Raw genomic sequence first — 26,337 nt, forward strand, 5'->3', positions numbered from 1 at the left:
ATATGAATATTTTCTAATGTTAATTTTACACCTTTCTAAGCAGGGGGGTGACATTAGCTCTGAAAAATTCGACCAGTTTTAGTGTAAATTTTGTCCTGTTTTCGTACACATTTCACGAGATACCTCCGAAACTACGTAGGTTGCCAATTTAAGGTTTTCAGTTGCCCATTCCATATTAAATTGGCTTTTATTTTGTATTTATATTTTTTGTTAATTCATTCCACAATGACAGAAAACACCGAATGAAATCCAAAGTTTTTTCGGCACGCTAGAAACACATGGGAAACATAGGAAACGTCATGCCCCTGTTTCTAAGGGTAAAAGTAACATGAAAAGTGGTAACTTTAATCCCTAATACACCTAAAAATCATAATATTTACACTGATTTTGGATAAATACTGCAGGGTAAAATAAATATTTTCGGAATGTTATTTCAACTTTTTCGGATATCTCACAGAAACTGTACCATTTCATCCTGAAATTACACAGCAAAAAAGGACTTCCAAGAATTTTACCATTAAGATATAATCAGTTCCTAACAATAAACTATTAAAATAATTAGGTATCAATGTAATTCATTTATTAATTCCACTAAACTTAAGTGTTTCTCATAAGATTTTCTAAATTTTGATTTTTTTATCGTCCTTTTTGTAAAATAGTCTCAAAATCCAATTTGATATTAAACTAACTGCATTCTTCTCTTATAAGTTGAATACTATTGCCAAACACCAAATATAGAGGTTGTAAATATTCTAATATAGGTTATATGGGCTATTTTCAAGCCAGATATAAGAGTTAAAAAATTCCTCTTGAGTATCACAGTAATTAAAGGTCCCCAGCAACACCAAAAACCTTGTTAGGTTGAAACCTTGCGACATCATTTAAAGATCAACCTAATAATTTGTTTATAATTTTGCACCTCCTTTCTCATTAGACAAGGAAAAGCCCAGAAGATTAAAAAAAAAACCACAGGTAAGTTATTTACAATTTATTCAATTTGATTGTTCATGATTTTTCGCTTCACTTCTCAAGATAATACTCGCAGCATTTATTTTTCAACTTCTCAATGTCTTTATATAATCACAACCGTTTTACTTTATAATTTGATCTTTTGGATTTTTGCCTCATAGATTCCTACCTCTTGGAAGCAGTGATTTTGACTAAAAATGGTTCTTTTGATCTACTTTTGCACTCTATTGCCAATTAATCTATTCATCATCTGTCAGGTTCTCGTTTCAGTGTGATTTATCCCATTTTCTGGACTTCCAGAAGTACCTGGCATTACTCTGTTGTTCCCCGGAGGTGGTGGTTGCAAGACAATGGGAATATTAGTTACACCAGGAGCTCCCGGAATGATAGGATGTAGTTCCGCAACAGCCTGATCTTCAGGGAAATCATGCTCGCAGTGATGTTCTCCGCAAATCTTGCATTCGTAAATATTGGGTTTAATGGAATTTTTTAATTTCTGCAAAAATGAACAAATAAAGGTAAGATCTTTGCAGATTAAATACTGTTACATATTGAAAGATGCTGACCTGTAGGAATGTTTCACCGTTTGCTCGGATGATGTTAACAATTGCATAGGTTGGAATGCAGATGAGAGATGTCGAGGCAATGGCCCATCCAAGAGCAATGGCCCAATTGGGATAGTTGTACTGACCATTGTGATATGTTGGCTGTTTGTAGTTGATTAAACTAAACACCCAGAGTGACTGAAAAATTAAAGAAAAAAATTGGAATCACAAAAGCAATTTTATAATGGATTTGAATGGAAAAAAATATCACTTAAAGTTGTTCGTAAATTATATAGCTTACCAAAAAGTTTCTAAAAGTTTGTAGTGTTCTAGTGAACATTGTTCGTAACATGATCACTAGACGAGCATTTTTTTGTTCATTTGCAAACATTTGTTCGTACATTTTTGTATGTCTGACAAAAACTTACGAACAAAGTGATACATTTTACGAAAATTTTTTGTATCTTTACAAATATTTACGAACCGATGTTTGTAAGAAAATAAAAAATGCTTGTTAAGTGATAATGTTACGAACAATGTTTGTGAAAAAAGTACAAACATTTGCGAATTTTTTAGTGGGTTATACGATATACGAGCATTTCGTAAGTGTCCAGTAGGAATTCACAAAAATTTACAAAGAATTTTACGAACTACTTCCTTCTGCGTATACATATATGCAATAAATAACTTGGAAAGTATAGGGCAAGTGTGCCAAATTTCGGCATAATTGCAAATAAGCATCGAAGTCCTAAGTTTGAAATGCAATATTTTTAATTCATATTGATATTTCTTGTTAGGGGAAAGCGCGCTACCTTCGGACGACTCAAGCTTCGGACAATTCAATTTTTTCTCTATGTTGCTTATAGATTTTACTCATAGCTCTTTTCTTAAAATTTGAGGAAATGAACTAGCTATTAAAATATAATATTATATTGGGCCAAATGCATTTATAACACATTGAAAAAAATGATATGTGCGAAACATAAATCGTCCGAAGGTAGCGCGCTTTCCCCTACTTCCTTTTCGGGAGGTTTTTGTGAAACCTTGAAAACTAGTTTATCACCTTTGTTTTCTTTAAATCACTTCCTAAAATATTGAAAAATTAATAAAAATGTGGACATTACTTTGGGTAGTATTTCAGCCACTTTGAGTAAAATTCCGGCCACCTTTTTTCTGACCACCTTTTGTGACGGAACGGATAGAAAATTTCAAAACGTCAAGCGGAACGAGTTTAATATTTAGTTTTATAAGTTTATGACCCACAAGCCCTAAGATCTTCCGTGTAATTCGTCCTGAAGACTTGAAGAGTATTGAAGAGTAACATTTTTTAATGTAAATTTTACACCTTTTTAAGGGTAAAATTAACGTGAAAAAGAGTAACTTTAACCCCTAATACACCTAAAAAGCATAATATTTACACCGATTTCGGATCAATACTATAGGGTAAAATAATCATAATGTCATTTTTACTTTTTCGGATTTTTCTCAGTGGAGCAACGATACGGTATTAACGTGACGATCCGAGGAACGCTGCCGATCGATGGCGCTCTTCCCTTAGTTAATCTCTGCTAAATCTGCAGTATTAGTAAAAATCTGGTCATCGTTAGTCTATCTATATTGAATGTTTTTTGGCCAAACATATTTTATTGTGCCTGAACAATCAGAAATAAGGTTTTCAATTGGAAATCCTCCAGAATTTCAGTACAACATCTAAAGACTCTTATAAAGCATTATTTCAAAAGGAATATTCCAAACAAAACAATTCAACGTCCGAATTTTTAAACACCGTTTCGAAGCTTATTGAGCTTTTATGTTGCTTTTTTTTTTAAGAGATTTCACTCGGCCTTTTTTCTGCATTCCCCGAGCTGTAAATGACGAATTTGGTGGAAGCCGCGATGCACGAAAAACATTGAAAAAGAAACGAAATAAGCAGATGATATTGAATGAAGAACTTTTGGCGGTTTTTCCGGGCGCATCGAACGTTTTTTTGAGAGGGATGAAAGAATGGCACCAATTTCACAGAAAGCTTCTGTAAAAAAGTCGAGAGAGAGAGAGAGGTTTGTCGAAATAAAAAATCCGTTGAAAGAAGTTGATTAAAACTTTTTCCCACCCTTTTTCAATTTAACAATACAGCGAAATTTATTTCTTCCGGATTGGACGTGGTTTGCACTATTTCCCATTTAAATAAATATTTAAAAGCAAAATGAATTCATTGACTATTCGAAGATTAAATATATAATTTTAATTAATTTATTTGCTTGGCCGAAATTACACTCAATGTGGCCGAAATTAGATGTTGGTCGAAATTTGGCACACTTACCCTATTAGAGCTATGGATAAATTGCGAAATTGCAATATCTTTTGGGTTTTCTTGCTTTCTAATTATCCATTCGCTTTTAGACTTTGGTTATCCCTGATTCTGGGACCGAATGCCTTTGTATACTTGGAAATAAAAGTTTTGTCAAATGAGAAAAGCTTGTCCAAAGGGTATTCTTCCATACAGAATATGATAAATTGATAAGAACATCCTTTTGACAAAATCCATTTGTCCGCTTAGCAAAACTTATAATCCTTTATCACAGTCATTTTAATAGAAATGGGGATACGGACAGAAAATTTTCAAGTAATGTAGGCCACCTATCCCTGAGTATTCCCAAGTAATCGTGAGATTTATGCAAAATATTACTCACGATTAAAAGTAATGGTGCTCCGATGAGCCAGCAGAATCGGAAGTACAATGAAGGGGTATTTCCAGTCATCTGCTTGACATTCTTAGATAAACGTGGTACTCCATAGAACCACGCAATGGCAGTGATCTGGAAGAATGCCAGGAACATGATGGAGATGGATGCGGCATAATGATCGATGAGTTGGAAAAAGTAGATGCCACCCTGGATGAGATTTGGCAGGCCAAAGAAGAAACTCACAACGCACACAATCAGCACCAAGAGCTCGTGATAAACCAGCTTTTTGCGGATCCAATTGGGAAATCCATCCTGAATGGATGTCACAACGACCTCAACGATGGCAAATTGACTGTTGAGTCCTAGGCAGAGTAGCATGAAGAAGAATAACACTGCCCAGAGATTTGATACTGGCATCTTGGCCATAGCTTGTGGATAGACGATGAAGATGAGCCCAGGACCATCGCTGATGACAGCTTCTACGGTTGTAGATTGCTCCAGGGCAATGTTGCCAATGGTGGCAAAGGCGAAGATCCCCACGAGAACACTGGTGATGGCATTGACGAATGATACGGCTAGAGTGTCGTGGAGGATGTTATTGTTGTACTTGTTGTAACTGGCGAATGAGATCATTGACCCAAAGGCGATGCCCAGTGAATTAAAGTTCTGCGATGCAGCATTAATCCATACATTGGCGTTGCGGAGGAGTGACCAATTTGGCTGGAAAAAGTACCTCAGACCATTCTCAGCTCCATCGAGTGTTAGGGAGCGACCCAAGAACACGAAGATGAGTACGAAGGGAAGTGTTGCTGTAAGATACCGCACCTTTCCGGAGGATTTGATTGACTTCCAGATGGCAAAGTAAACCAGAACCCAAGCACAGACCAAACAAGCTACAAGTTCCCATCGCATCCCACCGGGATATTCAATTCCTGGACTGATCTGCAGAACTTTGTTCTCAAAGAATTCTTCAGGAGGTGTCCGGGAGACGTGTGGACGCGTGAGATTGGATTCCTGTCGCTGTGGAATCCAGCAATCTGGAGTATTCCAGCGATTGCTGCAATCCGTCCAGGGTAATTCTGGTCGAAAGGAAGTGAAGAAGTAGTAAATGGCATATGCTATGATCACACTGTAGTACGTCGACATTAGGAAGGATACTACGACACTTGCCAGTCCAGCTCCTGCAATAAAAAAAATCATCTAACTTTGTAGATTGATCTCTAAAGCATAATCTTCAGACAAGCTTCAGGTGCACTCATTTCCTCTTCTTTCATCTGAATAGTCTGAATATTTGAAAGTCAACTAGGCTATAAATTACAACCTTTTCAGGCAATAATTTATGGCACGCAAATTAATTGTTCATTTGTGGAATTTTTATTTAAATTTGCTGTATGATTTATGTTGACAATCCGGGTGGGTTAAAACAAGTGTTATATCAATGGAGCAATTAGCACACAAGCGAGGAAAATTCTCAATGCGCATACCTTTGAAGAGTGGGCAGATTTGACCGAGAGCACCAATAGGTCCTCTTCCTGTGTATTGTCCAACTGCGAGTTCCATGAACAGCATCGGGATGCCACAAATGACCAAGATGATAAAGTATGGCACGAGAAAGACTCCTGCAAGACACAGTTCAATGTATGTACTAAGGGTATTAAGGTGTTTATTGAGTGTAATTGAAAGTGTTATTGAGTAATTTATCTCAATTGCTAAAGGAGATTTGCTTAGAGTTCAATCATTTTAAAGTGTTACAAAATATTTTTGAATTTTTCATTGATTTCTCGCAACGAAAGATGCAACTAAAACAGATAATAATACAAAACTCAAAGTTAAAACTTATAATAAAAATGATAATAATCAAAATAATAATACTGAGTAACTTAAAGGAATCCGGCCGATAACTTGATGATAATAGAGAAAACACGGAAATTTCGATCAGAACGTTGGCTAGAAAATAAAGGAGGAGAAGAAGCAGGTCGAAATTTTCGTGTTTTCTCTATTATCATACTGAGTAACATCCCACGGAGGAACACTTCTCACAGGCGAGATTTCTAGAGAAATATTATTATTTTCTTACATCAGGAAGGAACAATGTCATAGGGGAATGTAGGCATGGTTCGCACAGAGTGAACCTTCAAACGATGCGAATTTTCTCTTTGTTTGGAAAGAGCTGACTTACCATTTATCGTCTCATATCATGAGCTTAATAATTATCTATCTTATGGCTAAGAAATGATGAACTAGCTCTTTGCAAACAAAGAGAAAATTTGCTTTGTTTGGTTAACTCTGTGCGAACCATACCTACATTCCCCTATCTTCTGGTATCAACTACGGAATGAAGTTTAGGAATACGATTATAACATCTTTAAGACCAGAAAATTTTCTGTTGGTATAAAATACATTCGTACACTACAGTTAATAAAAAACTATAGTATTGAAACAACTCTATCGTCCAGTTGAATTAACTCGAAGAATATAGATGTGATTGTTACTCTTTTTCGATGTAAAATTTCATCTCGACTGAAGTATATGCTTAAATTTTTTAAATTTGGGAATATTCTTCAGTCAAAATGATTTTTGTTTGGCAAAGTTCACATGAAACTTCAATTAGAAATATATATATAACAATGTTTCATGAATACATCTGCAGTGCATCATATGCGAGTATCTCGGAACATGGGAAGCTCGAGATAAAGAAAAAATAAATATAGGAAATTGTAACAATAAAATAAAAGTAAACAAAAAATAAATAAAAACAGCAAAATTTGTCTAATTTCCGATATGAAAAAGAATTGTTTTCACTCTTAAAAAGAGTTATTACTTCTTTTTCATATTATTGTAATTTCGGCCATTTCTTTTGTTCCTTAAATTTCCATGAATTCTTAGTTTTTGCATAATCTAGAGTATAATCTCTATCTCAAAAAAATGTCTAGGCGAAAATGATTATGTAAAAAATACTTATGAAGAACTCCAGAAGGGCATGAAATTATGAGAATAAAGGTGGCCGAAATTAGCCACCAAAGCCATATCTACATTTTTTATTCATTTTATTACGTAATAAAAATAATTTTAGAGAAAACAAAGACGATAAATTATCTACAATGTTTCAAGCACCACTTCTTACAAAGATGTACTTTTCAAACTGAAGAATTTGCCGCTTACATGCAACTATGCTAAAATTTGGTACACTTACCCTACACCTAAATATTGAAGTACAATACCTTCAAAAATATAGTTCTTCGGAAATCACATGAGCTAATTTAACAGTGATTAGAGTACACCGAGAAAAATGTGGATGGTAAAATTTACCATCCTCCATACAAAATTCTAATGGCCGGATAGTAAAAAAGTCACCCAGCAAACGCGATATTAAATTGGACTGTCAAAAATTGTAGAATATATTGTATGGATAGTAAATTCTAATAGCCGGATGGTAAATTCTAATATCCCGGATATTAGATTTTACTAGCCGGATGGTAAATTTTACTGACAGGATAGTAAATTTTACTAGCCGGATATTAGAATGAAAAATGTCGGAAAAATTTATTTTTCCCTATTTTCATTGATTTTTGGGCATTGTTTGAGGGCTTGGGGCCCTTCCTGGATGACATTCTCTGTATTTTCAAGCCATTTTGGTGCGTGAAAATTGACGACTGCGCCGAGATTTGAACACGCGACCTTTGTGATGACAGTCCAGCATCTTCTAGCTGCGCCACGAATTGCTATAATGTATTCAAAGCATATCGGGAAGCGTTCCATCGGCACCCACGATATTCCAAAATGACATTCTAACAGCAGGATGGCAAATTTTACTGGCTTGGATAGTAATTTCAATCCAAATTACTATCCTCCGTTAAAATTTACTGTCTTCCAGTTAAATTTTAACATCTAATATGCGGCCAGTAAAATTTACTTCCCGGATATTAGAATCTAAGAGAGGTCAATGTAAAATCTAAAGGAGGATAGTAGATTTTACTATCCGGCTGTTAGAATTTACTATCCATAGGATAGTAAATTTTAAAATGTCAAGATGGTAGATTCTAAAGGAAAGTTTCTATGGAGGATGGTATTTTCTACTATCTTTTGAGATAGTAGAATTTAAAGACACGATTTGTAGAAAATACCATCCAAGTTTTTCTCGGTGTAAGTTTATTACATGCACTTTCGGTTAAATTCAAATTAAAATTGAGAACAGTCGAAAAGGTATTTAATGGTCAGTCGGGATCCCGGGCATTCTGTGTTTTGTGTTTGTGTCTGTGTGTAGTGGGGCACTGGAGATCGCCGAAGGCGTTATAATCGGTCACCTTCCTTTGGAAGGGCAGTCTGGATTGGAGTCTGAACGAGTGTGCCTCGCACTAAAATCTATTTCCTCCTTAGGGAAGAAAAGGGGTGAGGAGTGGTTGTGAGAGTGAGGAGGTGCAAGTCCTTCAGTGCAGTGGGAGTCCTCGACATCCTTTTACCCACGGAGGGAACAAAGGATATTGGTTATGGGTGGAGAAGAGAACTACCGTGCTTGGGAGGTAAACCCATAATACTGATCCGGAAGAGGAGGCTAATCTGGGGATCTTCGGAACTACCACCATCATCGGAGGAACGCCATGAGGAACACCCGGTGCGAATTTGGATTGAGGTTATGTGACCAGAGACCTCTCGGGATGCACCAGACGGAGGGTAAAACTGTATCACTCCACGACTTCGGGACCCTGAGGACTCATCAGATGCCACAGATTCCGGAAAAGAATAAGTACCCCCCCCCCCCTGCATGTCAATAGTCCCTTAAAGATTTTTAGTTATTAAATTAATGTTTATATGGGCCCTAAAAAAGCTTTCCCTTTGCGGTATTGTGAGTGATCATTGGGGTTATCCATAAAAGGAAGATTGCAAATGAACATGAGGGGCTTTGAGTTGATGTGAGAGGTAAGGAAGGGTGGTTGGAAAAGAGATCAGGGGGAGAAGGGTGAAAGGATCTGTCGGATGACTGGAGGAAAGATCAAATTGCACCGGTTCAACGTAAAAGATAGTTATATTTGGCGCCCAACTCGCGGCTTTATAACCCTATTTACAGTAACTTAATCTATTTATTTGCAGTCTCATTCTCTATTTTATTTCCCACGGTTAAAGTCTTTTTTCTTTTTCATCATTTTCTTTTTTTTTGTAAGTGGGAAGAGGGTTGGTATCATGGTTATCGTCCTCAAATTTTCAATTTTGAGTCCAGAATTTGCATTTATCAGAACTTTTCTTTGGGACGAATGAGAGGAGCTAATGGTTAATTTCGTATTGATCATTTCCTTTCCCCAAAGACGTTCTTTTAGGGTATTTCATCCCTATAAATTTAGTTTTATCGGGAATCGTCTCTGGGACGAATGAGGAGGGTTAATGTCTAAGTAGTATGTGGGCATTCCTTCTCCCCAAGGACTTCCGGCAGTAATTTAAGTAATTTTTCTTTAACCGTATAAACCCAGCATAGCTTCGAAATAAATCCGTGACTTTCATTGAGCCTCAACCAGACTGAGTTTGTTCAATAATTTTTACTTTAGTTTTGTCCGGCCCATATAATACTTTTATGCTACTTTAGATTGCCTTAATTTATCTAATCATCCACAAAGGGAATTGGGGTGGTAATTTAAATGCACTCAATGCAATAATTTTAATTCTACGGAGCAATCTTCGCTACCCGGGCATTGGGGTGGTAAATGTTAGAACATTTCGGAAAATTTTAAATGATTAGGGCAAATCTATATGTGTGTGTTGTGTACTTTTTATGTTATTTCCGTGATTTAATGTCCTGGTGATGAGTGATCTTTAAAAAGGGCTATATTAAAAATAATTTTAAAAAAAATGTTCAGAATTTCTTCGATAAATTGGCACATGGGGCGCGTGTCTCGGATTGACTTGGATTATTTCAGTGGGGTACAGTTAGGATAATCCGATTATCCGATGGGCCATTACTTTTTTGTCTTGGCATTATCCGACAGTATGGAATAAAAAATTTCTATACCTATTATTTTAAAAACAGCTACTGATTATTATCCGATTAAATTGGATTTTTGTGCCTTTTTTACATTTTACTTGAAAGTGTGCCCTGAACAAAGACTCTTTTTGCCACGTCTAGCTGTATATTGTTTTATTGTCGACTTTTGGTGAACTTTGAATATCCATGCGATCCCTACTATTTTCTCGAATTTTGTTGGATTTTGATTGTCCCATAACCCATAGTATTTGGCTGTGAATTTTATATTGGCTATTTTTCATCATCGGGAAATTATAGATGGGGTGGGGGGCAACATCATCTTGTAAACCCTATAAGTGCTTATGCTCTCCTAAGATTTATGGAACATCGTGCGCTTCGGATCATGAAGCCGAATGGGAGTTCAATGCAGCTGGACATTGCCTTTATGGGGAAGTTTTGGGATTGTGGGGATTCAGATATGAGACCAAATTTGTTTCGTGTTGAAGGATATAGTACAACCGTCTATGATTCGGAAAGCCCAAAATTCTACCCTTGAGATAGCTTCGGTCTTCGGAAATAAGCTGAGCTATACAACATTTTGTCGGATATATTGAAATCTGAAATGAATCTTTCGGCTAGAAACACATCCTCTGGATGGTGCTCTTACGGTTGGCGCGGGTTATTCACTGCAGGGATATTATACCGGATTTTTCTTTTTCTATTCTATTTCGGTCCAATTTTTTTTCGATTCAGAATTCGGATTCCGTTCCGGCCCCTAATTCTATCTTTCCTTTGCGTTCTTCCATCCGCATCTTAGACAGCTTCTTTAGAAAGCGCAGGCGTTCGTCTTTCAAGATGCCCTAGTTTATTATCCCTTTTCTTCGGTCTTTTAAAGCTTCATTGGGAAGTATTGACGTCGGCCTTTCTTGGGGCTAAAAATCGGTTTCGGTCTTTCGGTTTTTGGCTCCTTGGACAGCTTCCTGTCGAAGCATTGGCGTCTGCCTTTCAGGGTGCCTAAAGCCATTTTCTTTCGGTCTGACTACTCCTTGGACGGCCTCTTTCGGAGGTTTGGCGTAAGCCATTCAGGGATACTGTCGGAGTCGGTGATATCTGATGATATCTCCTGTTCGGAAAACCATCCAATGTGGTTTGTGGCCACGACTACTTGGATGTCTTCGGTTAACTTTCGGAATATTCGGTCGGTGCCGGTCATGATTGCCCTAAAGTTGCAAATCCTGCTCTGGAGCCATTATCTATTCCGCAAGGGAAGTGCTCTAGTAAGGATTGTAGCTCAGGCTTTTGCGTTCGGTAATTTTTGACAAAGTATGTTTCGGATAGTCCTGATATTTACTTTTTATTTTTCGGTTCACCCATTCATTCGGTTTTCTGTTTAATCCTTTTCGGTACTTTTAACATTACACGGTATAAGTCTCAAATTTGAATATTTTTACGTGCACCTTCTTATGATAGTTCAGTTCGGGTTCCTTGCCGTTGACCTAGGCATTCTGAAATGCAAACATGCCGGTCGGATATCAGAATTTGCCCATATTTGAAGTTGTGAAGAGCTTTCCGTGCCTTCCGAGTGGCGAACGTTGAATTGGTTCTGAGAACTGCATATAGTACCCCGGGAAATCGGTGTCCATTCCGGTATACGAAGGGGTCAATGTAGTTCCACTATAAAGCCATATTTTGGTTAGTCCACTTTCCACACTCCAGTTTGATGTTCGGGGAGGGAGATCCGACCGCTTAGGCATCTCGGCCATTGCCTTTTTCAAGGCAACCTTCATGGAGAGTAGCACCGTCCTTCACCAAACGTCCACTCGATAAACTGCGGAGAACATCTGAATCTGCCACAGGCATTGAACATGTCACCGCTTAGCTAAATGTCAAGCCTATAAGGACATCTGCAGAAGGTCTTATAGTCCACAATGCGGTTGAAAATAGAAGCAAAGCAGTTTCACTCAGTTACACATCATGGAGGTAGTTCTCAGGACATTTTGAGGATCGAAGCAATCCGCGTGTTAATGTAGCGGTTTTGATCCTGAAGGAGAAATCGACACAATTCCTTTGTCGATGTTACGATCTCAATATCGGCGCTGAATTGAAATGGTCTCCAGCATCGAAAAATCAGTCACAGTAACCAGTCATAGATCAAAAGCAGACTAACAGCTGACACAAATTTATCGGATTCCGGAAGTTATCGGAGCTGACAATGCAGTCTGAGCCTGAGCAAGCCAAAAGCTCAAAATGGTATCAATGTGAACCGGACAGCTGGCTGAGAATGGAGACAGGCCGAAAACAAGTTCGGTAAAGTCGGGAGAGAAGGTGCCGTGGTTGGGTTCAGAAGAGCGAGGGGGTACCGTCCCTTGAATTGATCCTGGAACTGGAGAGTGGATTGGCAGTCCCAGTAACGTTTCCCCTGTTTGCCTTGCGAATTGATTCCCTTCTCTACCGGTGTGCATCCTTTGTCGGAGGACTTATGGGAGTTGAGTAGGGATTCGGTGGGGGTCCGAGTGGAAGGTTTGGGAACTCATAAATTCAATACATATATCTAATTACGGCAAGGTTCTTGTAATTTGTGCTGTCTGATTTTCTTCATTCGTATTCACCTGGGCTACGGAATGTCCAGAGGGATGATGAGGGGGGAAATCTAAGATGAGTGTAGAGAACTCATGGAATTGTGGTTGAGTTTCAACTTTGGAACTTTGAGCATCCGGTGTATTGTTGGGTGCGCTCAATTTGGAGTTTGGGTCGATGGATTCGGTAGGTGTCCTGATGACTTTCCTTACCCCTTTTTCTAACCTATTTGAGGATTCTCTCAGAGAGACTTGTAAGTTTTTCATCGAATGGGTGAAGGAGTGGGGGTGATATTTCTGGATTTCTCATTTCTCTATGCAATTTTTTTTCCTTTATCCTCTTAATTTTTATTCTCTATTTCCTTAACATTTTTCGGAAACATCTTCTGGTGTTCCTGCGGTGGATGATCGTTGCGTTAGTCTGAGCATTGACAGATTCTTATCCTATTTCTTTTATTATACGAAAGTATTTTCATTTAATAATTTTAATTCAGTTCTAATAGTTTAAATATTTTAATTTAATTTCTTTTCTTATCTTCGACTGTTTCTTTCTTCCTCGTAAGTTAGAGCATTTTTTTTCTTTTTCTTTTTTCTTTTTTTTCTTAAGAAAGAGGAGATATTACATGCACTTTCGGTTAAATTCAAATTAAAATTGAGAACAGTCGAAAAGGTATTTAATGGTCAGTCGGGATCCCGGGCATTCTGTGTTTTGTGTTTGTGTCTGTGTGTAGTGGGGCACTGGAGATCGCCGAAGGCGTTATAATCGGTCACCTTCCTTTGGAAGGGCAGTCTGGATTGGAGTCTGAACGAGTGTGCCTCGCACTAAAATCTATTTCCTCCTTAGGGAAGAAAAGGGGTGAGGAGTGGTTGTGAGAGTGAGGAGGTGCAAGTCCTTCAGTGCAGTGGGAGTCCTCGACATCCTTTTACCCACGGAGGGAACAAAGGATATTGGTTATGGGTGGAGAAGAGAACTACCGTGCTTGGGAGGTAAACCCATAATACTGATCCGGAAGAGGAGGCTAATCTGGGGATCTTCGGAACTACCACCATCATCGGAGGAACGCCATGAGGAACACCCGGTGCGAATTTGGATTGAGGTTATGTGACCAGAGACCTCTCGGGATGCACCAGACGGAGGGTAAAACTGTATCACTCCACGACTTCGGGACCCTGAGGACTCATCAGATGCCACAGATTCCGGAAAAGAATAAGTACCCCCCCCCCCCCCTGCATGTCAATAGTCCCTTAAAGATTTTTAGTTATTAAATTAATGTTTATATGGGCCCTAAAAAAGCTTTCCCTTTGCGGTATTGTGAGTGATCATTGGGGTTATCCATAAAAGGAAGATTGCAAATGAACATGAGGGGCTTTGAGTTGATGTGAGAGGTAAGGAAGGGTGGTTGGAAAAGAGATCAGGGGGAGAAGGGTGAAAGGATCTGTCGGATGACTGGAGGAAAGATCAAATTGCACCGGTTCAACGTAAAAGATAGTTATAAGTTTTAATCGTTTTTTTTCGAATGTGCTCAAGATATTTGCATCATATGGCGGATGCTCAACCAGTTAATCAATTTCTTTCCTAATCTTAGCCATAAGTGTTAAAATTTTCTGCTAGCAAAAAAATCTCTCAGTATGAGAAAAATGCCAAAAAATTAAATTTTTATATTATTTTAAAAACTTAAATTCTTATGCCTCTCACAGAACTTTAGATCGAGAAGGTTTATGGAAACAAAATTACCATCCGTTTTTTTCTAAACTGCTTTGTATATATCCAAATCTTTTAAATTCAAAACTAAATTGAATTTGTTCTGATGGTCACGTTATTCATCGCCTGATTGTCAAGAGAAATTAGACAACCAGAATTATGTAAAATCTTTGGCCAGACAGGAATCAAAAAAATATTAAGGTATAATTCTAGAAAATGAAATTAATCTAGGTAAGTAATAAAATAATTTTAGAAATAATTTTTATTTGTGGATTTTATTATTTGAACAATTTTTGGACAAAACAAGCAATGCTCAGAAATTGAAAAATTTTGATCCAGAAAAATTAATTTAATGAGTCTGAAAGGATTGTGATTTGATCATGGTAGGGGAATGTTGGCATGGTTCACACAGAGTGAACCTTCAAACAACGCAAATATCTCTTTGTTTGCAAAGGCCTAGTTCGTAATTACTATGGCGTATACACACTAGTAGAAATTTCTTTAAAAAATGCCTTTTTAAAGAAAATTTCCCTTATTCTTGTAGGCAGAAAAGTCACATTTTTTTAAAAAAGGCAATTTTTGATGAAAATTGCTTCTAGTGATGTAGACGCCGCCATAAGGTATGTCATTATTAAGCTCATGAAACGAGATGAGAAACGGTAGGTTTGGTTGCAAACAAAGAGAAAATTCGCATCGTTTGAAGGTTCACTCTGTGCGAACCATGCCTACATTCCCCTAAAAGGTAGATAAATTTTATTTTTATTTTTCTAAAACTGTTCTTATGTGTTTAATTTAGAAACAGCGAGAAGGCAATTCTTTACCATATCCGTAATTTCGTAATTTACCCTTATCGTTGGTTGCATTATATTCAAACAAATAAATTTTTGGAAAAAATTCAAATAGTCAAAAAAAATGAAAATCGTACAAAAAATGAAAGTTTCTCAATGTGAAATTTAAAATTTTGAAATTGAAATTTAAAGTAAATTTTTCATTTAATGAAGTTATTTTTTTTTTAACAGTTTGTCCTATATGAACATTAAAATATATCGAATTTATTAGTAAAAGCCGGACTTGATTTACAAAAATTACTTGAAGTGAAATAACAACAAAAGTTATATGGAATAAATAAAAGTGACAGAAATTTTAATAGGTCCAGCCAGACACTGGATTCGTGGCAGGACAAGACCCTGTACCAACATACTACACCCTGCTGTGTACCATTTGGTATAGGGGAGACTGGGGCACATGTAACCATTTTCGATAGATGCGAATTTGAGGTGATTTTCCAAGGACACCGTGATTTTTTGGAAAATATTTCTTAGCTCATGTTTTACCCTTGGGTATAGGCAATTCGTCGAGGGTAATGCGGATGCTGGAAAACAATTGAGTTTTCCATAAAAATAAAATTTGTGTCACTGTGCATTTTTCTCTTTTCACAAAATACCTGGGGTAGAAGTAACCACTTTCTGGGGAGGATGTAAACACCTTTTTTCCCACCCTTGAAATTAACTTTGCACCACTTTCTATTATTTTAATGACTTAAGAGATATATAAAAACTGTATATTTTTCAAAAAATCACGACACTTTTTACAAAGAATAATTAAAATAGCAAAAAAAACTAAAAGCATGCATATCAAAGACATTTTTCAATGGATTTTCCCCATATTTTGACATCATGTGACTTTTTATTGAACACAGTGCCACCAATTTTTTTCGTAATCTATGAATTATAGATATTTCGCATGAAGGTCAATTCCCGCTCTTTTACCTACTCATTTTGTGAAATTGAAATTGCCTGATTACATCTACCCCATATGCTGTTTTCTGACCAATTATTAATTCTTTCAAAAAAATGAGAATATGAATTTCTCTAGTAAATGCATAAATATAATCCAAAAAGATGTAGGAAAGAACTGATATTGCTACATTTCGATTATTCTACACAGTTTTTAATTTCCAGGTGGAAATCCAAATGATCAAAATAATTGAAATATCAACATTTTCAGGAAAAATGATTTTTATTTTTAAAGTATTAGGATTATATTGACCAATTCATCTGTGGACATACATCCCCATGGTATCTATGAATGCTTATGGGTTTTATCCTCTGGAGTCTTAAAATTATTGAAACAGTGTTTACAACTACCCCAGATTACTACTGCCCCAGTTCCCCCTATTATATTTGAACATCTCTCTCTGCAGGGAAAAGTATATTACAAAAAAACGTCATATTACTTACTTTTTACATAAAAGAAATTTCAAAATTTTGACAAAAGTGTCATTAGGGGTTCCCTGTCGAACAGATGTTCCTTCGGACCTTAGTATCTCATTAAAATTAATGTTTTTCAATTAATTTTAATGAGAAATCATATAGAAACTTAAGTCCATTTAAACCAATGTTCCTGTTCTGTTTTTATGAATAAATAAAACAAAATCTTTTAATTTCTGTTATTAAAAATTTATAAATTTATACTCATGTAAACACCTCATAATTTGAATCGTCTTAAAATTTTTATGTGATGTGTTATACTAAATTATAATAATATTGTTTCTAATATTCAGTAAATTCTAAAACAATTCTGAAAGATTTGTTTTAGGTTCTAAATTTTTTTTGAGCTTGGGTAGTTTCCGTGTTCAGTAAAGAACCATTTTAATTTAAATCAATTCAAGCTATAGATTAAGAAAACTCATAAAAAATTTTGCTTTGAAGAAACTTATAAAAAAAAAGATTTTTTGAAGACATTACAAATGAAAAATTACAATAAATATTTCTTTTAAGGTTCAAGTGTATTTATAATCTAAAAATTTAACAATTTAATATTTTTTTACAATTGTTTAAAGCAGAAAATTTGTACTTTCTGTTCCATTATTAATATTTAGAAATTAAAAATGGTCAATAAAATATTGTTGTTTGGTCAATTGATATCCTTTAATTCATTAGAATTCTCCTTAAACTTCTAGGTTGTAAAGATGATTACCAATTTTTTCAAATTTATTTTCATTAAGGGTGCAATTGGTACAAATGGTAAGCACGTTTGGGTCTTGGGTGGTGGGACCCTTGACTCGACTGTCACATTTATGAGTTCGATTCTCGTCCGGTGCAAATGATTGAACCGTCTGAATGGATATTTTTTACGAAGCAATATGAATAAAAATTTGGAAACTGAACAATGTACAAAATTGAAATAAAAGCCGGGTACTGCAAAATAAATTTATAATAGTAATATTTTCAAAACCCATTTATATTTGACGCATTTAACAATATACATAAACTTTAGACGATTTAATCCAATTTTTTCTGGACGATTGCTTTAGTTAAAAAAGCATTAGTTCTTGAATAAGGTGGGAAAAAAACCAAACAAAACTAGAAATTCATTACGCAAAATTTTAAAATTGCATCGGTTTTGATAAATTTTTTCTTCTTTCTCCTTTCTTATTTGAGTTCTACTAGATGACAAATGTTCTTAGAAATTCATATTACGTAAATAAATGTAAAAATTTTAAATTTAGTTATTGATAAGGCTCATGTTTGATAGCGTCTCATTACTCATCTGATAAGATGCTAGAATCATCTATCAATCAGCAATGAACAAATTCCAAAATATAAACATTCCTTCACCGGTATTTCAAGTAAATACATTTGCTTTAATGGGTTAGAAATATTTTACACTACCTCAGTCCCAAAAAAAAGTCATAGGGGGAAGTGGGGCAACTTTGAAAGTCGGATACCTTTGAAATTGTGATTTTTCATCTATTTTTAAATCAAATTGAAACTTATGGTGATATAATTTAGCTGCACAAACATTTTGATAAGCTAAATTAAATTATGATTTAGTTCAGTTCCACCTAAACATAGGAGAAAAATCCCAATTTCAAAGGTGCCCCACTTCCCCCTACCTTTGGAAAAAACTTTAATCCATAGAAATGTTGTTTCTTGCGAGTGAAATCATTGATCATGAGGGATTTCTTAGGGCAAATTTTGAATGTTCTGCAAATGCTTCATGTATACATGTATTTAAGACTTTTACCAATAATATAATAATACTTATAAATCATTTCTTAACATTATTTTTTTTATTATTTTATTCTTATTATTCAAATTATTTTTTTAATAATTTGTTTATAGTAAAAGTAAACGTAGTGGAGACTATGCAGTCAACATCACTTGCAATGAAAGTGCTGTTTAATTGTGGATTTTTATAATATAACTGTGGACCACAATCGTTAGTTTATGTCAAGACATCATGAGCAAACAATGTGAAATAAGGTTTAATGACTTCTCATTGAAAATAGCGTAATTAAACCTTGCTTTATTGCACAGCAATTTCCAGTAGGATTTCAAAGAGAGTGGATTTTTAGAAACATTTCAGCAATATTAAGAATTTTGAAATCAGTTCCAGAAAAGAAGATTTTTCCATTAAGAAACATTTTAGAAAAATTTCCATTACTTTTACCGAAGATTTATTGCTTTTTGTTTAGTCTTTTTTCGCAATATTTAGAAGAAACCAAAAGAAACATTTATTCATCAATCAAAAATCTTTCTTATCAGCTTATCACAATCTACTCTGTGGGAGATTACTAATTGCGACAGCTTCTCTGACATCTCGTGCTTGTAAATTTCGTGAAATTTCTGAAACCTTATCTCAGCCGCTGAATGGGCTTAATAAAAGAGCAAAACAGATAGGAAGTTGCGATATATGACTGTCTTCTTGCCAGGGAGAGTGGGTGAAAGATAATAAAGCTGGCAATTGAGCTTAATATGGCAAAAAGAGCAACCTACCTCCGCCACTTGAGTAGCACAGATACGGGAACCGCCACATATTGCCCAATCCAACGGAATATCCAATGCAAGCCAGAACAAACTGCATCTTATTGGCCCAGTGCTGTCTTCTTGGTTTCAGATTAGCCGAGTCTGAATTATCGGATATTCCAGCATAACTATCATTCTCGAAATCCTCCTCTTGTGGTCTGCAATTGTCCATGAAACCAGAGAAGAATATTAATTAAAAATTTAATTGTTCATCAATCATATCAACAATTCAATTGTATGTCAATCACAGGACAAAAGCTCAGAGAATCTTAAACTACCTTCGGGTATTTGTAGGGAATTTAAAAAGACTGGGTTCTTTAAAATGATTAGTGAGAATTGTCGTATCCTGCTTTTCTACTAACACCACTTTTGCACTCTTTTCACCGGGCATTTTTTTAATCTTTTAATATCAGTAAACACCTTGTTACTCCATTGAGCCTCACTTTTAGACTAAAAGAGACCCAGTTTTGTGTGAGTTCAGCCTCATTCTCACTCACCCAGAGCTTCGGAATACCAGGTGCTAAGTAATCAAATAAATGCGGCAATATCGTCTCACTTAGCAATTTAGAGAAGAGTGATGCCAAGTATAGTGCATAAATTTCACTTTCGTGACCATCATTTGGTTCTTATTATGTCATTTGATCTCTTTGATCTCAAGACCAATTTAAATATTGCTTTCTTGAAACACTTCTATCAGTGTTTAGACTATAGACAATTTCTATAGATTGCAATGCTTGATAAAACACTTTTCAAAGTTCACAATTAACATGTATGAATATTTCGTGTCAATCAAGGTTAAAATAGTTTTGACGTTGGAAAAAAATTGATAGCAACAATTTTTCTATGATTAGAATTGGAGCAATTGAACGTTCGTCTGTAAAAATCTATGATCCAATGGTTGGCAGGAAACATGAGACAGGAAAGTGATTAACCACAAAAAGTACTTGTTTATTTTAAATAAAAACTAGCACAATTCACTCATTAATTTGATCGAGAAAGAGTAAATGTGAATTTAATTCAAAACAAATTAAATGGCAACATTTAGATTTTGACGTCATTCAATACAATTTGAAAGTTTTTGCATATTTATGAAAAAAAGCACGGAAGTTTAATTTAGTTTAATAATAAGTTTTCTTAAATCTAAATTTAGCCCTTGGACGACTAAGTCACAAGGGTCATAAGAGACACAAAGAAATTTTTAAAGTTTCAAGGTCTTTTTTTTTAAGTTTAAAGGTGTAGTGGGTAGTGACCCACTACACTTACACCTCCCTACTATACCTTGATCGTTAAATCAAGTATAAAGATTCAAAGATTTTAGTGCTTAGGGGAAACTGGGGCACCAGCAAACACGGGGTACCACCAAACACTGCGATTTTTTAATCGAATATTGGATATCAGACGATAAGACCGATTGGAATTTATTAGGCACTATAGGGATGCTCGTCCACTGAAGGAATGGTCGAGATAGTCCAAGTAATTTAGAAATAAAAATTAGTGTTTGGTGGTACCCCGTGTTTGGTGGTGCCCCAGTTTCCCCTAATTGTAAAAGAATAAGATTTTTAAGATCAAATCAATCTTAAAAATCAATATTAAAAATATATATACAAATTACAAAATTTTAAAGAAATTAAAAAAAAATTAAAAGTCACTTTTCAATTTTTGATTTTCAAAATTTTCTTTGAAAAATCCGACTTTTAGGAACTTAGAAATTTTTAGAAAAATTTAGAAAAGGGGTGACAAAGCGTATCATGCTTTTGGAAAAACATGGTTTTGGAGTGGAAAAGGAAGGATGCAGGGAAAAATGAGAGGCATGCTAACAATCCTTGGGTTGACTTATGGGGAAGTCCCTCCATCTCTAACCATTTAGCCTCTAGAGCTGGCGACATCCGAACGGACAAACATCGTGGGCCACTTTTGAAATTAGGCATTTTTCTCCTACTTTTAAGAGGAAGTGGACCTTACTGTGAATAATTAAGATCTACAAACTAATTGTGAATCTAAATTGCATTATGATAAGGCTTAGTACTATTTGAAAATTAGCATAAAAACGTCTAATTTTAAAGGTGCTCCAATTCAAAGATGCCCCACTTCCCTATATTAAAAATTACTTGAAAGAAAACAATGACTATAATCTACTTTTCAAGACTCTAAAATACTCCTGAAAAGGAATTTCAAATACAATTCAATTAGCATTAAAAACTAAGGCAAATCTAGGACAAGATGGCTAAATGAAATTCAGGATCTTGCTTTGAAGCGTCTTGGGATTGGCCGCGAACATCTTCCTGAAGTTGCGGAGGATCGACAGGCCCGCGACCCCATTAGGGATAGGCGGTTGTAAAAGTTGCTGATGATTAAAATTTTTGCATTTCAAACATAGAATTAAGAAGCTTCCATGAAATATGTCCTAAATTAGGAAAAAATCTGCTTTTATTTGACTGATTGACTTAAAATTGAGAGAATAATTTTAACATATTGCAATAAGATAAAAATACGAAAAAATTAACAAAAATACGTGATTTTAAAGTTCATCTAAAATGCCTTAACACTTTAAAAATGAAAGGGCCTAAAACTTATGGCCTATACACACTAGAGAAATTTATGTCTATATTGAAGAGTTTTTCCTACATAAGCGTAGGGAATTTGCTTCAATATGGACATAAATTGCTCTAGTGTGTAAAGGACATTACTCTTCTGACTATTTAATGCAAAAATACATTTATCAGAACGTAAGGAAACCTCTAAATTTAGTCAGAACATTTATTTGGTTCATTGCTTAACCACTTGCCCTTAATACCCAGCCAAGTGGTAGAGCACCCGCTCTATGATGCAAGTGTCCCGGATTCGAATCCTCTTAGATCACCAGGCATTTTTCTGGCGTTAAAGGTGTTCGAATTGCATCCAGTGAGCTTCACTGCACTTGATTCCACGGGGCATGGGACTGATAACCTAATCCCTGTACAGTAGAATCCCGCTATAGGCTATCGCTCTATAGTCCACAATATATCGGCCGTTGATTTCAAAACACTGATTTTAAGTTAGATTATGTTTTTTTTAGTACGCGACATGCAATGTTGTCATAATTATTTTAATATTTTTGGCAAACTTAATTGAGTAGTTGTGATAATTGTGATCCATAATGGAGAGAGCGAGGACAACTACCACAATCGCAAAGAAAGTGGAAGCCGTCGAGCAATTTCAATACTAAAAGTCGTTGATAATTTTAAAAAAATGACATGGACTATAGTGGGACCCAAGTGTCAAATCTGGAACCAAAAGTGGCCTATAGCGGGGCTCTACTGTATATACAATGGATCTGCCCTCCCACTCAGAGGGCTAACCTTAGGGATAAGGCACATGGTGTACCCAATCAGTCTTTGGGGATTCATAAGACTGTATAAGAAGATACTGTATAAGAAAATATAATAAATGGATGTCCCGAACTCGCCCTTGTGGGAAGGCCTATAGTTCCTCTATGGAACTTTTCTTTTATAAACATCTTTTCAGTCTGACTACAACAAGTAACATAACAACAAATTTGAAAAAGTTTAATCTTGCGTATATTTCTTGTGCTTCCACCAATAAATTACAGAGAATTATTTGCAAGAGACCTATTATATAGTCTTCTACTGTACATTTTTTGTTTTTAAAATTAAGATGTCATAGAACATTTGGAAATATTAGTTCTATTTATGAAAAATTAAGAAAACACAATATTGCATATCCTGACTTGTCAATAGGACAAATTTTTTAAAGGTTTATTTAAAGGATCAAAGCCTAATATACAAAAAAAACTATCGTTTAATAAAAGATGTCAAAAGAATATTGAAAATTGAAAAAAAAGTAATTAAATCGCGAAATTCTATTTAACAAAATAAGAATTCAATACTTGAATAAGTCTGTTAATCAAAACTGCCAATTTAACATCTGCAACTATTGCATTGCATTCCATCCAGGAAGTATTTCCTTTCCTCCCAAAAGCTTTTAGCACTAAATTGAGCGCCCACGGACTTCTTGTGGAGGTGCATTTGAATAAAATTGCACTTGACAATGCATTGATCAATTTAGCGGTCAATCTTGTTTATGTTGACGATGGTGAATGACAAAAAAAGTGTGCAACAATCGGGATGTTCATTAGCAATTTGTGGGCTTAGAGTGCAATTTCCTCAATTGAGTTTCACTGGCGGTCATTTCATTAACATGGAGTGGAAAAAAGGAAGGTTTTTCAATGCCAAACCGCACTCCAAACGAAAATCAGGCAATTTTGTGTGTTAATTCATAAATAAAGCAGAAGATGTTAGTAATAAATTTCGCTAGCGACATGCGTTCCCATTAATTGTGGACACCACATCTTCTCCAGCCTCTGCAAAATGGGCTTGAACAGCAAGAAAAAAGCCACTTTTAAAATATATTGTATCACCTGTGATGATCATCTGTGCAAATAGATCGAAAGCCTGGAGGAAAAGATGTAAGAAAGCTCGCTTTTTTAAACTCAACAATACACCCGTATTTTAGCTAGAGTTGTAAATTCTATAGAATAATCAGGCTAAATAGCCAGATTTAATATTATCAAATAGATGAAGTAAATGATCTCAAAATGAGAAACATCCACTTTCGAGCTCACAGACACTCTGTAAACAATCTTGGTCTGAATTCTCACACCACAATTTGACGTCAATTTGCCTGTGAGAGAGACCTGACATCCAGTCATATGATTGTGAATTACAAATTAAGTATGAAAACTCTTGTGTGCAATTGTAATAAATTTTTTGTCAACTTCAGGTTCAAACCAGGCAGTATCAAGGAAAAATCAGCCACCATGGCGAAAATGCACTGTATTTCATTGGGAAAATAATGGGAAAAAAATTCTGCAAGTAATCAAACAACTGGAGATGATCAAGTGACCGGAAAATGACAACAAAGTGCAGGAAGAGCATAAATGGCTGAGAATTTTAAGAATTTAAATAGGTCGTAAATTATCTGCTTTTCTTATCATGCGATCGTGTGTCTAAAGTGATCTCTTTTAAACATGTTCATCATTTTTATTGCCTAATTTTTAATGAGGTGTAATTTTTTGAAGACTTATTAAAAAGAGGATTCCAATTTGCAAATTTAGCTGTTGATCAATTTCTCTTCATAGGTCAAACTAATTGAATGATTAAAATTTAAACAATCAAAAGAAAAGCGAAAAGCAAAGGGTCGAAAGCTTTGGAGTAAAATTTTGAGTTTTTAATTGAGGAAAAAGCTGCCCCTGACGAACACCGAAAGATCTGAATCCTATATAATCCGTCAGATACCCCACCTATTGGATTTAAACAAACATTATTCATTTTAAATTTAAATATTTTTTGATTGAAATACAGTTTAAGAAATATAGTTTTGTGTATATCTATAACTTGATATAAAATGCCTCAAAATTTATTTTCTAATCGAAATCGCTTTCATGAGTTAAATCATTAAATTACGGAAATGCCTTTAGGACTCGCACACATTCTGTATTCTAACACTTTACATTTATTCCCAAAATTCCCAAATGTTCAAAATCCTGAAAGGGATGAAATTATATGAAGAATAGTGTAGAATAATTTCCCTAAGCACAGATAATTTCCCTTTGCCTCCAGCAAGCGCGAGTGCAATCGTGGGACTAGCTATGACACTTTTAAGAATTCGGGTTTTTGGCTTTCGGGATTTTGGTTTTCGGGATTTTGGCTTTCAGAATTTAGACCGGGATCCGGAAAAATATGAAGTGTTCGAAGATTAGATGTGTGAAGCCTGAAGGCCTTCCCCTCTTTATTAAAAAAATCATTAAAAAAGACAGATCATCTAAGTGTCCTAAAAGATTCTATTATCTTTAGGAATATAGAATCGTTGCTTTTCTTAAATTGAAGATTAAATGAATATTCCTACGAATCTGGCTTAGAGGAAGGTTTTCAATCTTTGTACGTACACATTCTGGTTTCGAACACCACATATTCTTTTAATGTATCTAACCCTTGATCTGATCCAGTTTTTTCAGGAAATGTGTGACTTAAGACTAGCTATTAAAATATATTGCCATACATTCAGATTGAGTAAAGAAATATGCGAAAAATATGAAATGTTCGAAACCAGAATGTGTGTGAAGTCCGAAAACCTGCTCCTACATAAATTTTTATTCAAGATAAATGGGGAAGAATTATTTATACAAAATGATTCACACAATATTTTGTTTTTCTTGAAGGTTTAGGATTGTATTTATTTATTTAATAAATACTTTAAGAATTTTAAAAGACTATTTTATATGAAGTAAATATTATACAATAATTTTTCCATTAGTTCATCTTGGGTATTCTCAGATTATTTGAGAGACAATTCTGCATACGAAAACGTTCAAAATTTTAGCAAATTTATAAAACAAAGTGAAAAAATATTAGAATTTTTCTTTCACTCAAATAATTTTTTTTATATTTTTATTTATTTGTTTCTTAATTACACTAAAATAGTTAAAGCACAATTTTTGAATATTTGTAAATAATAAAAAAATCCAAAAAGAAATTAGAAATATAAATAGTAATTATTTCTCATCAAATCAACATTTCTGAAATAATTTAATTTTTCAAATTCTGAAATCAAAACAAATGCTTAAAAATAAATATTTGATGGAATGGTGAGTATAAATATTGCAAAAATTTACAATCTTTTAACTCAAAGATCACAGCTTGGAGTCGTGAGTTGGATACTTAATAACCCCTTGTAAATCATGTACCATCAATTGAGCAAATATTTCCGTTTTAATCTGTAATTATCTCAAATCATACTAATAATCTGTTAATTAACAAAAGAAGAAAAATTAAAATGGTATGTTTTAAACAAATTATTATCAATTATTAAAAATTATTAAACAAAATATTATCAATTCTATCAGGCAATGTCGTATTAGACATGGTTTACTAAAGCATTATCCGCAATCCAATGAATTTTTGAAACCTGTATAGTATGTTGAAAAATATTAAATAATTTAAAAAGTTATTTGAAAACGAAATTCTTTTTTCATTTATGTTTTTATTTAAATTATAATTATAGTTTACCTATCAGACTCAATTTTCAGACAATAATTCACATAT

General features: G+C 34.8%; 1 protein-coding gene across 8 annotated transcripts in view; it reads right to left on the reverse strand.

Annotated features, from left to right (window-relative positions):
• Positions 1-973: 973 nt before the first annotated feature.
• Positions 974-26,337, reverse strand: part of LOC129805784 (sodium- and chloride-dependent GABA transporter ine) — a 35,252-nt gene continuing 9,888 nt past the window's right edge. For 7 of the 8 annotated variants that reach the window (XM_055853924.1, XM_055853925.1, XM_055853923.1 and 4 more), the window contains 5 exons: positions 19,208-19,395; positions 5,683-5,817; positions 4,205-5,379; positions 1,536-1,712; positions 974-1,465 (listed from right to left, as the gene is read on the reverse strand). In XM_055853924.1, coding sequence (XP_055709899.1) covers positions 1,223-1,465; positions 1,536-1,712; positions 4,205-5,379; positions 5,683-5,817; positions 19,208-19,395 — 1,918 coding nt within the window. In that variant the 3' untranslated portion in view covers positions 974-1,222. Of the gene's footprint in view, positions 1,466-1,535; positions 1,713-4,204; positions 5,380-5,682; positions 5,818-19,207; positions 19,396-19,515; positions 19,812-26,337 lie in introns of those variants that run through there. The other variant, XM_055853931.1, reaches the window with a different exon arrangement.

The sequence above is a fragment of the Phlebotomus papatasi genome, chromosome 3, assembly GCF_024763615.1.
Source record: "Phlebotomus papatasi isolate M1 chromosome 3, Ppap_2.1, whole genome shotgun sequence".
NCBI lineage: Eukaryota > Metazoa > Arthropoda > Insecta > Diptera > Psychodidae > Phlebotomus > Phlebotomus papatasi.